The sequence below is a fragment of the Scyliorhinus torazame genome, chromosome 4 (genome assembly GCF_047496885.1).
Source record: "Scyliorhinus torazame isolate Kashiwa2021f chromosome 4, sScyTor2.1, whole genome shotgun sequence".
Taxonomy (NCBI): Eukaryota; Metazoa; Chordata; class Chondrichthyes; order Carcharhiniformes; family Scyliorhinidae; genus Scyliorhinus; species Scyliorhinus torazame.
In genome coordinates, this window is record NC_092710.1 from 164,964,069 (window position 1) to 164,976,843 (window position 12,775).

At 51.4% G+C, this 12,775-nt stretch overlaps 1 protein-coding gene across 1 annotated transcript in view; it reads left to right on the plus strand.

The window, feature by feature from the left end:
* The window catches only part of LOC140411668 (adhesion G protein-coupled receptor F5-like), a 92,592-nt gene that overhangs the window by 35,229 nt on the left and 44,588 nt on the right, over positions 1 to 12,775 (plus strand). The window contains exons 4-5 of the mRNA XM_072500691.1: positions 806 to 904; positions 2,092 to 2,267. Coding sequence (XP_072356792.1) covers positions 806 to 904; positions 2,092 to 2,267 — 275 coding nt within the window. The remainder of the gene's footprint in view (positions 1 to 805; positions 905 to 2,091; positions 2,268 to 12,775) is intronic.

Genomic DNA, 12,775 nt, shown 5'->3' on the forward strand with positions numbered 1-12,775 from the left:
TGGCTGGGCGGAAATTCATCCGGCGCCGACCTAGCCCCTCAAGGTTGGGGCTCGGCCCCCAAAGATGCGGAGCATTCCGCACCTTTGGGGTGGCGCGATGCCCGTCTGATTTGCGCCGTTTTGGGCGCCAGTCGGCGGACATCGCGCCGTTTCCGGAGAATTTCGCCCCTGGTATCTGTGTTGTGGGGCTTCTTCAGACTTAATTGCCTTGGTTAAATATCTGGGGGGCGATTCTCCAAGCCCCGCGCTGGGCCGGAGAATCGCTGCAACCGAGCCACGACGCCCCGATGGCGGCACGCAATTCTCCGAGGTGTGGAGAATTGGCGCCATTTGCGCCGGTGCGTTTGGCGCGCCGCTGGCCGCGGGCCGCTGGAATTTGGCTGGGCCGCCGATTCTCCGGCCCGAATGGGCCGACCGGCTGCGCCGATACGACAGAGTCCCCCCGGAGCCGTTCCCCTGGTTGCTGCCAGCAGGAACTCTGCGAGAATGGCCGGGGGACGGCCTGTGGGTTGTGGAGGGGGCTCCTTCACCGGGGGGGGGGGGGGTGGGGGGGAATCTCCGATGGGGTCTGGCCCGCGATCGGGGCCCACCGATCGGCGGGCTGGCCTCTCCCCCCCCGGGCCTACTTTCTGGTGCGGCCGACCCCTGAACTCCGACCCCATGTTGGGTCGGGGCCGGCACGCGTAAGAAGTCTCCCGCGTATGCACAGGTTGGCGTTCACGACGGCGCGAACACTTGGGCCCAATATTGGAGAATCGCCCCCCTGGAATTCTAACTTGTTGATTTGTGTACTTTCATATTTCAGAATTTCAAAGAAAGCAATGCAACATTAAGATTAAGGAATTTCCATGTCCAGGACTTTCACAGAGTTCGACCATTACTGTTTGTCAGGATCGTGCAAATGGTAGGTTATATTTACTGCTTTACATAAGCAAAAGTTATTGTGATAATAACACTTTCCTTTACTCCATAATTCTTTGCTATGTGTAAGATACCGTCTTGAGGTGATAAATTTGAACAACTCAAACTAAACTCTGATTGGGTACTTCAAAAGTCATATCTGGCAAATTAGGTTGTAATCAATATTAAAAGCTGCAGCATTTTGCAGTTACAGCAATTAAAAAAAGATAAATCTGACCAAGTTGGGAGGTCTAGACTGATATCAAAGCCTAAACATACATTCAGCAACTCCACCCTTCGTTCCTGATGTGGTACTACAATCTATATGCCTACTCACTCAAATATCACAACATTCAGACACTCGGATGTAGGCAGCACAGGGGATCTGCAGCTGGTGACCTCTATGCGGTGCACCCGGCCATGGCGGGCAATATGTGTGTTGGCATGCAGTGCAGGATGGGGTGCAAGGGGGCTGCTATCGGGCAGGGTTCAGTCACAAATGGGTGTGGGGTGGGATGGTTGTTGGGAGTGTGTGGGTCTAGAGTGGTGCCAGCAGCACGGGGGTGGTGGCTCATCATGTCTGGCCTGAGGGGCTGCCCAACCTCACCCATCGCTCCCAGCCTGGTGGGGCCGCATTGGATGGGTGGGGGGGGGGTTGTGGGAGGGACACGGGGGTGGACACAGAAGCTCATTTCAGAATCATTACTTTCCAAATTAGAAGCCTTGTCAGGAGCAGGCCAAGCCTTCACCCCACTCTGCATCCCTCCCTCACACTGTTCCTCCAATTCCACCCCTATGACAGGAAATTCATGCACAATTTAGAGGCCCAGAATGTCTGGGTCCCCTTGTGTTTGCGGTTGTTGCATCACAGGCCATTTATACCAATATGGCCAATATGATTTCTCAAATTGTTTGCCCCACTTCTGTTGAAAATACTACTGCCTCCCTTTAAGTAGTTGCAGTCTCCAAACTGTGAACTCTTCATTGGATTCTGTGAACAGAGCTGGTTTGGAATAATAGTCAACTTGATTGTTATCTCACTTTTGAAAGTTAAGTAAGTGAAGTAAATCAGTAAAATAATTTATAACTTGTAGTTTCACAAAAACACAGGTGTCTTGGAGCCCCGATTAATGTTTACAATGTTTTTGACATTCTGCTAGTAACTGCATGAGTGTTGTTTTCTTCCATCAGATAACTGCAGTCGACAGACTGACCAATACTTCGGGGCAGTAGAGTCAGGAAAGAAGGCAAGCAGAAATTGCTCAAATAATCAGAAGGGAACTTTGAAGAAAAAGTGCAACACAGATGGAACATACGGTCCAATAGAAGATTTTTGTTTATTGCCTGAACTCAGCAACTTGCTAGAGGTACTATACATTGTATTTCATTCCATTCTTCCTCTGGCAAGCAATATTTCAGAATTTATCTTGATTTAGCTATCTTTTTCCTTTTTAAAAGTATTTCCACATTACAACAAAGGTCAATATTTCTGTTTCAGCCTTTTTATTTAGGCTGGAAATTTGCCTCAAATTGAGCCATAAATTTGCCTCAAAGCCATGAGATTATGGGCTGCATTCTCCGTTCTGGAGATAAGTGCTGACGCCAGGACTCAATCGGTGCTGTTCTACGATCTCGATAGCGGTGCGGGTGCTGGAGCAATTCAGGACATGCAAATGGGCCAGCTTTGGCACCATGTGGATCTAGTGCAATTCCAACTGACGCCGCCGTCGGATTTGCTGCTGTTGGGCTTGGCATTCAAGAGCCTGATAAGCTGGAGCTGCATATAAGCACTCCACTCCCCACACTCTCATTCCAGCCAAGAAGATGGCCCCACAAAGAGCGGCTCTGAGGTTTGCCAACGCAGAGCTCGAGACACTTCTGGATGCCATGGAGGAGAGGCGGGACTCCTTGGGCGAAATTCTCCCCCAACGGCGCGATGTCCGCCGACTGGTGCCAAAGACGGCGCCAATCAGACGGGCATCGCGCCGGCCCAAAGGTGTGGAATGCACCGCATCTTTGGCGGCCTAGCCCCAACATTGAGGGGCTAGGCCGACGCCGGAGGGATTTCCGCCCCGCCAGCTGGCGGAAATGGTGTTTGTTTCCCCGCCAGCTGGCGCAGAAATGCGGCGCATGCGCGGGAGCGTCAGCGGCCGCTGAAAGTTTCCCGCGCATGCGCAGTGGGGAGAGTTTCTTCCGCCTCCGCCATGGTGGAGGCCGTAGCAGAGGCGGAAAGGAAAGAGTGCCCCCACGGCACAGGCCCGCCCGCGGATCGGTGGGCCCCGATCGCGGGCCAGGCCACCGTGGGGGCACCCCCCGGGATCAGATCGCCCCGCGCCCCCCCCCCAGGACCCCGGAGCCTGCCCACGCCGCCTGGTCCCGCCGGTAAATACCAGGTTTGATTTACGCCGGCGGGACAGGCAATTTCTGGGCGGGACTTCGGCCCATCCGGGCCGGAGAATTGAACGGGGGGTCGCGCCAACCGGGGCGGCCCGATTCCCGCCCCCACCCAATCTCCGGTACCGGAGACTTCGGCGGGGGCGGGGGCGGGATTCACGGCGGCCAATGGCCATTCTCCGACCCGGCGGGGGGTCGGAGAATGGCGCCCCTTGTTCCTTGGACTGCGATGGAGTTGCCACCCACAAATGTCAACCGGGGCTGGACAGAGGTGGCAGAGGCCATGAACGCGATGGATCGCACTGCGGGGACAGGGCAGGTGCAAAAGAAGCTGCCTGGTCTCCTCAGGGTGGCCCGGGTTGAGTCATCACCCCCATGTCCCTGGCACCAGCCCCGAGACCCTCGCACAACGCCCCCCACCCATCCCAATGCGGCCCCACCAGGCTGGGAGCAATAACTGAGGTTGGGCAGCCCTTCAGACCAGACATGATGAGCCACCACTCCCGTGTTGCTGGCAGATAGGTCTCAGGATTCTGGAAAGGGCGGTCCCATCAGGGGCTGGTTTAGCACAGGGCTAAATAGCTGGCTTTTAAAGCAGACCAAGGCAGGCCAGCAGTGTGGGTTCAATTCCCAGACCAGGCGCTGGAATGTGGCGACTAGGGGCTTTTGCACAGTAACTTCATTTGAAGCCAACTTGTGACAATACGCAATTTTCATTTTTTTCATTTCATGTTGGAGATGTAGTTGCAGAGCCGGGGACTACATGAGGGGGCGTCAGGAACCATCCAGCACTTGCAGGTAGAGTTTGAGGCGTCTAACCGCCTGCAGGAGCAGGAGGCAGTGTTGCCCATGCATACCATGCAGGCCAACACTGGACAGGTGGCGTTTACGGTGGAAGCTTGGGTACGAAGGTATCGGAAAAGGGTCAATATGTCGAATTGATGCGCATTATGCATGTCTGTGCCTGATACCTGGGCAGTGTACATGACTCATTCACCCTCTCACCTCCCACACCACCAAACCACCTGCATGCACACCCCCTCCGTTATCCATACCTGTGGCGCTACGAGCGGGGGGCACTGCGTTTGCAGTGACAGCGGGTCTAGTCCATGGGATGGAGGATGATGACAACCCGCTCTGCGATGAGCTCCGTGCTCCACATCGTATGACAATGTCTGACTCATGCCCACAGTAGCACCTTCCGTCTGGGTGATCCCTACATGCGAGCTGGCCAGTCCATCACACAGTCCCGTCGAGTCCCTGGGGTGGGGGTTCTGGGGATGATCGCGGTGGTGAGGGAGTGGGGGTGGGGAACACGGTTCTCCCACAGGGCCTTCACTCATTCCCCCACTCCCACTGGCCAGCACTGACTGCCCCACCCCCACACCCATCGCACAAGGCACCAAGGCAGATTTGAACGGTGTGAGCAAGTGTTCATTGTGAACAAATATATACAGTCTCTGCCCCAGCCCCTATAACTCATTTGTGCCCTGCACCCGTGCCAACTTAACTGATGTCTAATCTTCTGGCCTTACAGACACTACCACCATGCCGAGATGGTTCCCCAGACGGTACAGCAGGAGTGGAGGCAGCTCGCTGCGACTCCTGCCCTGTGACAAGGGTCCCCTTTGGCGCACGTCTCCTGGGGTAACCCGGCCTGAATGGGCCTGGCTGCTGCCTGGGCGTCCCGGGTGGTGCAGTGCTGCCCTGTTCTGCCCACCAGATGCACCAGGGACAGGAGGTGGAGTCCGCGGTGCTGCGCTGTTCCGACACCTCCCCTGCGGGGGTCACCAGCACCTCCTCCTCCTTTGGGTTTCCCGATGGCCCCCGGGCTACTCCATGGGATGGGGGGGTGACCGAAGCCATCCCCTGAGGCCCCCCCCACGCTACTTGGCGCTGCCTGTCCTGGAAGCCCGCTCTAGTCTTGACAAAAGTCTGCACACTTGCGGCCATGTAGCACAGGGAGTGGCTCATCTCCGTTTGGGACTGTGCCAGCACACTGAGGGTCTGTGCCACATCAGCCAGTGACTGGGCCACATCCCTCTGGGTATGGGCGACATCCCTCTGGGTGTGGGGCCACGTCCTTCTGAGTCTGTGCCACACCGACCAGCTGAGAGCATCAATGCCGCTGATGCATGACCGACACCACCCCCTGCTCCTGCACGTGGATGGACTCCTCCACCTGCGCCCACAGGTGCTGGAAGCCCGTCGTCATCCCCTCCTGTAGTCCCTGGGTCTCTGCCTGGATCTCCACTGTGGATGTTCCAGGAGCACATGACCCATCTGGGTGGCAGCTGGTTCCTGGGGCCGGACAGCTATCCGACCATCCGGCCGCTCGGCTGCTCCTATCTCCACCTACTGTACTGGACTGACTGTGTGGTGTGCACCAGATCGTGTCTCAGGAGCCTCTTCACTAAAGTGCCCAACTGAGGTGATAGCCTCTGAGATGGTGGAGGGTGTAGGAGACAGCTTTGACGGAACGTCAGTGTCCTCCTCTGACCCGAACTCTGGGTCGCCTGTGTCTCGGCAGAGGCCGGGTGTTCGGGCTGCTGTTCCCATCAGTGCTCAGCCACCTGGGGGGGGCAACAGCTCTGGCACTGGCTGGGGACAGGGGTCTCCGGGTGGACCGGGTCCCTCGCTGGCAGGTCATGTAAGACACAAGACGACATGTATGATTGGACTGCGGGCCGGGGGGGGGGGGGGGGGGGGGAAGAAGGGGGGGTGTTGGAGTTGGGGAACGTGGGTGTGGGAGGGGTGGTGAGGGGGGGGGGGTCCTCACATCTGTCATGAGAATCCGCAACTAAGCAGGGAGTCTCACTTGCTCGCCCGCCGCCGCCCTCTGCGTCGGCGACCTCCCTTTCCTCCGGGCCGTTGACCACGCCCAGTGTCCTCTGCTCAGACACGGTGAACGGACGCAGGACTGGTGGTCCCTCTCCGGTCTTCTCCCGCTCCCAGTGGTTGTGCGTGGCCTTCACCTGTGGGGGGCAAACATAAACAACGACAGTGTTAGACAATCCAGCACATGCAGCCTAGGAGTTGGGTAGATGATGGCATCAGTGGCCAGGGCACCCGCCCATTGCGGCTGGCATGGGTGGAGGCATGTGGGACAGGGTGGGGGTTCGGCTGTCCCCTGGGGGTGGGTGGGGGGGGGTGGGGGTTCCGGGTTACATGTGTGTGTGTGGGGTAGAGGGATTGGTGCCAGGGGCACAGCGCTGCCGACTCACCAGGAGGTTGTGCAGTTTCTTCCTGCACTGGATGCCAGTCCAGACAACATTGCCCATGGTGCTGACCGCGTTGCCACCTGTGCCCAGGCAGGGCGAACAGCACCGCCTGGTGGCCTTCCTCCCGGCCCGGGGTATAGGGTCATCCTTCTCTCCTCCGCGGCGTCCATGAAGGTATCTAGCTCAGCGTCCCTGAACCGTGGCACTGCTCTCCTTTCAGCCATCTTGTTGACTGGGATGGTGTGTGTGGGGGGAAGGATCGTTTAAGTGAGGCTGCGGTGTTTGAGCCTCATGCAGCGTACGAATCCGGCGCCGTTTCGCTTGGAACCGGTTGTGTTCCACGGGGCGATGGTGCTAGCCCATTTAGAGCTGCTGAATCGGTGCAGCTGTTGCGCCGTTTTTTCTGTCATAAAACACCACGGTTCCCACACCGGCGTCAGCACTCAGTCTCAAAATCGGAAAATCCCGCCCCTCTGCTTGCTGACATCGATTTCGTAATTGCCAATTGGGCAGAGAGTCCCTTTTTACGACTGAATCGGGGGCGGCGCCTGTTTTGGATGCTCTGGCCCCTCGCAAACGGCGTCATCGGGGAGTATGCCGTATGCCATTGGGACGGCCTCAGGACGTTGAAGTCCCTCCCGCGATGCCCTGCCCCCGAGCTGTGCGGCTGGCTGCGGGCACTTCAGCGAGGGTTGGGGGATTGGTGGGGGGGGTGGTCTGGGGGTGCCGAGGGTGGGGTCCAGGGTTGCACTATCTGGCGTGCTGCAGGTCGTCGCTGTGCGCTTGCGCAGCTACGGACCCGGCAATTCTCCGGCCATTTATTTTGTGAATGATGTGTGTTCTATCTGGCACCAGTTGGAGGATTGGTGCTGGGGCTTTGCCGATATTTTCATCGTAAAACCAGACGCATTCTCTGGACATAGCCTCAAAATCGGAGAATCCAGCCCCATATTTTCACATATTATACTCCATCTGCCAAATACTTGCCCACTCATTTAACCTTGCTATGTTCCTTTGTAGATTCCTAATATTGTCTCCATATCTTACTTTCCTATCTATATTTGTGTCATCAGCAAATTTAACAACCATACATTTGATTCCTCGTCATTGATATAAATTGTAAATAGTTGAAGCCCCAACACTGTTCCCTGTGGCACTCCATTTATCACATCTTGCCAGCCTGAAAATTATACCTTTCTGTCAGCTAACTATTCCTGTGTCCAAACTAATCTGTTGCCCCTTACACTACGAGCACTTATTTTGCGTCATAACCTTTGACTTGGCACCGTGTCAAATGCCTTATGGAAATTTGAGTACAGCACATCCACAGGCTCCCCTTGTTACATCACAAAGGACTTCAATAAATTAATCACAAAATTATGTTGACTCTGCTTGGTTGCATTGATTTTCTAAGTGCCCAACCATAAGCTACTGAATAATAGATTCCATCGCCCGGAGGTGGCAGCCATTCGTCGACTTTGCAGAAAATTAATCGTCAGCAGAAGGGGGGGGGCGTTAGTTTAGCTTAGTGTAGGGGGTTAATAAAGGTGGGACCTGTAAGGGCAGAAGACGGCTTTTGCACTATGTTTATAGATTCATGTGTATTGTTTGTTTTGTCGCTGTAAAACCAAAAAATACCTCAATAGAATGTTTTTTTTTTAAAAAATAGATTCCAACATTTTCCCTCTGACATATGTTAAGCTAACTGCCCTGTAGTTTCCTGCTTTCTGTCTCCCTCATTCCTTGAATAGAAATACCACATTCACTATTTTACAATTTGATGGAGCCTTTCCAGAATCTAGGGAATTTTGGTAAATTAAAACCAATGTATCTATTTTCTCAATAGCCACATTGTTTAAGACCCGAGGATGAAGTCCATCAGGACTTGTTAGCTTTTGGTTCTAATAGTTTTCTCAGTATCCTTTGTTGCTAACTTTGCCTTAGTTTAATTGCTCTGTTTATCACCTTTGCTCTTGAGTCGCCAGGTATCTTTATGATACCGCCACGTGGTTCAAGTCCAAGTAATGATCAATAGTCCAATACACCGATTAGTAAGATTTAAATCAAAGCACATTTATTATACACAGTAATCAGTACTCATGCACAAATTCCACGTTTAAGCTACTTCTACAACTAACAGGCCTATACTTAACTTGGAACTGGCCCACCAGGTCAGGGAAACAAATGGCCTTTCGTTCGGGTTCTGAGCCTGCGGGATTCGAAGTTGGTACAGATTGATAGCTAGGAGCGCCTATCCCGTAGCGAGCGTTGAAGTAAGACTTACAGTTTTCGACCAGCTGCTGAAGAGTGAAGAGCTGGCGAAGCGGTGGTGAAGAGCTGAAGAGCTGAGGAAGAGAGCAACTTGAACTTGGGGCTCAATTCTTATAGTCCCCAGGGGCTTCCCGCCTTTCAGGGCGGATCCTGTACCTGGTCCCAAGTGATTGGACTTTGTCCCAATCACTTGGTTCGATTTTCTCCAATGCTGGAGCGGTTCCCTGATCGATGGGCAGTCCTGAGGTGGTCGTTCACCTCCTTTTGTGTAGGCTCCTGCTGGCGCCGAAGAGTCTGGTTTTGCTTTGTGTGTCTAAATGTTGCTTATTGTTCCCAGGAATTGCTCATTAGTATGCAGATGACTGGTGTTTTGTTATGCTGATGGTTGCTGGTATCGATCTTGTCTGGTCTTTCCAGAGGTAAATACACAGCCAACCTGCAGCTGCTCGTTTTTGTCCTGTTGGCTGACTTTCCCATCAGCCTTTGCCGTTCGCCATTTTGAATCGGGAGTTGGCCATTTTAAGTGGCTACACCTTTCCCTGGTGATTGTAATTGTTTTAAGCTTCTCCACCACTTGATGCACCCACTGTCAATGTACTCTGTTGATTATTCTCTTGTTTACTATGTACGTACTGTGTACGTTCCCTTGGCCGCAGAAAAATATTTTTCACTGTACTTCAGTACATGTGACAGTAACTACCAATCAATCAATCAATCAATCAACTTCACCTGATTCACAATTATTTCTGTGATGTTATTTATATCCTCTATGGTGAAGAGTGATGCAATTATTTTTGTCCAATTCATCTGCCATTTCCTTATTTTCTGTTATTAGTTGCTCAGGATCATTCTCCAGAGGACCAGCACTCACATTACTTCCTCCTTTCCTTTTTAAGGAACTCTTTTATCTGTTAGTAATAATAATGATAATAGTAATCTTTATTGTCACAAGTAGGCTCACATTAACACTGCAATGGAGTTACCATGAAAAGCCCCTAGTAGCCACATTCCGGCGCCTGTTCGGGTCACAGAGGGAGAATTCAGAATGTCCAATTCACCTAACAGCACATCTTTCGGGAATTGTGGGAGGAAACCGGAGCACCCGGAGGAAACCCACGCAGACACGGAGAACGTGCAGACTTCTCACAGACAGTGACCCAAGCTGGGAATCGAACCTGGGACCCTGGCACTGTGAAGCTACAGTGCTAACCATTGTGCTACCATGCTGCCCAGTTTCTGTTTTTGTATTACAAGCAAGCTTTCTATTTAATTTTTCCCTCTTTATTAATCGTTTAGTTATTCTTTAGTCTTTCTGTCTAATCTTCTGACCTGCTACTCACTATTGCAAAATTATATTCTTCTTTCAATTTGATACTATATTTAACTTCTTTAGTTAGCCGCAGATGGATGTCCTTCTCTTAGAACCTTTCTTTCTCATTGGAAAGTATCTTTTGAATAATCTGAAATGTTTTCTTAAATGTCTGCCATTGCATCTCTACTGACCAGTCCCTAATCCTAATTTCCCAGTTTATCTTTCGCCAGCTCTGTCTTCATGTCCTCACAATTGCCCTTATTTAAGTTTAAAAGCAATGGGCTTCGATGCACTCCCTCAAACAGAATACAAAATGTAATCATATTATGATTGCTGCTACTTAGGGGTCCTTGAGTTTATCAATTAATCCTATTTTACTGCATAATACAAAATCTATTAAAGCCTTCCCTCTGGTTGGCCCCAGAATGTGCTCTCCGAAGAAACTATCCTCAAAACATTCTATGAAGTCTTCATCTACGCTACCTTTGCTCATCTGATTTTTCTAATCTATATGTAGATTAAAATTCTCCATGATTATGGCAGTGCTTTTCTGCCAAGTTCTCATTGTCTCTTCTGTTATACTCTGTCAAACTGTGCAGCTACAATTAGTGGACTGACTTCTTGCCTTTATAGTTTCTCATCCCAGCCTGAATTTAGGGCATCCCTCCCTAATCTGGTCATCATAGAAACATAGAAAATAGGAGCAGGATGAGGCCATTCGGCCCTTCAAGTCTAGTCCGCCATTCATTATGATCATGCCTGACCATCCAACTCAATAGATATTTCCTAATTCCACCCCCCCCCCACCCCCACCCCCCCCTCATATCCTTTGATCCCTTTCACCTCAAGAGTTATGTCTAGCTGCTTCTTCAAAACATATAATATTTTGGCCTCAACTCCTTTCTGTGGAGGTGAATCCCACAGGCTCACCACTCTGGGCAAAGAAATGTCTCCTCAGCTCAGACCTAAATGGCCTACCATGTATCATAAGATTGTCATTCCTGGTTCTGGATGCCCTCATCATCGGGAACATTCTTCCTGCATTTATACTCTCTAGTCCCGTTAGATTTTTATAGTTTTCAGTGATATCCCCCCCCCATTCTGGACTCCAAAGAATATAATCCTAACCAACTCAATCTTTCCTCATATGTCAGCCCTGCAACCCCAGGAGTCTTCTTGGTAAACCTTCACTGCGCTCCCTCTAGAGCAAGAACATCCTTCCTCAGATAAGACCAAAACTGCACTCAATATTCCAGGTGTGGCCTCACCAGGGCACTGTATAATTGCAGCACGATATCCTTGCTCCTGTACTCTAATCCTCTCATAATGAAGGCCAATATGCCATTTGCCATCTTTACTGCCTGCTGTACAAAGAACAAAAAACAAAGAAATGTACAGCACAGGAACAGGCCCTTCGGCCCTCCAAGCCTGCGCCGACCATGCTGCCCGTCGAAACTAAAATCTTCTGCACTTCAGGGGTCCGTATCCCTCTATTCCCATCCTATTCATGTATTTGTCAAGATGCCCCTTAAATGTCATTATCGTCCCTGCTTCCACCACCTCCTCCGGCAGCAAGTTCCAGGCACCCATTACCCTCTGTGTAAAAAACTTGCCTCGTACATCTCCTCTAAACCTTTCCCCTCGCACCTTAAACCTATGTCCCGTAGTAATTGATCCCTCTACCCTGGGAAAAAGCCTCTGACTATCCATTCTGTCTATGCCCCTCATAATCTTGCAGATCTCTATCAGGTTGCCCCTCAACCTCCGTTGTTCCAGTGAGAACAAACCGAGTTTATTCAACCGCTCCTCATAGCTAATGCCCTCCATATCAGGCAACATCCTGGTAAATCTCTTCTGCACCTCTTCTGTACATGCATACTTGCGTTCAATGACTGGTGTGCAGGGATCCCCAGGGCTCATTGCACATTCTCTTCTCCTAATTTATGGCCGATCAGATAATAATCTGCCTTCTTGTTTTTGCTAAAAAAGTGGATAACCTCACATTTATCCACGTTATACTGTATATTAAAACAACTGTATATTCTCCTCACAGCTCACCCTCCCACCCAGCTTTGTGTTATCTGCAAACTTGGAGATATTGTATAGAATCATAGAATTTACAGTACAGAATGAGGCCATGAGGCCCATCGAGTCTGCACCGGCCCTTGGAAAGAGCACCCTACACAAGCCCACACCTCCACCCTATCCCCATTACCCACTTACCACACTTAACCTTTTTGGACACTGAGGGCAATTTAGCATGGCCAATCCACCTAACCTGCACTTTGGACTGTGGGAGGAAAACGGAGCACCAGGAGGAAACCCACGCAGACACGGGGAGAACGTGCAGACTCCACACAGACAGTGACCCAAGCTGGAAATCGAACCTGGGACCCTGGAGCTGTGAAACAACTGTGTTAACCACTGTGCTACCGTGATGCCCTAAATTACAATTAATTCCCTCATCTAAATCATTAACATGTATTGTGAATAGCTGGAGCCCAGAACTGATCCCTGTGGTACCCCACTAGTCACTGCCTGCCATTCTATTTATTCCTACTCTTTGTTTCCTGTCTGCCAAAGAGTTTTCTATCCATCTCAATACAATACCACCAATCCCACGTGCTTTAGTTTTACATGGCATTCTCTTATGTAGGTATTTGTTGAAAGCCTTCTG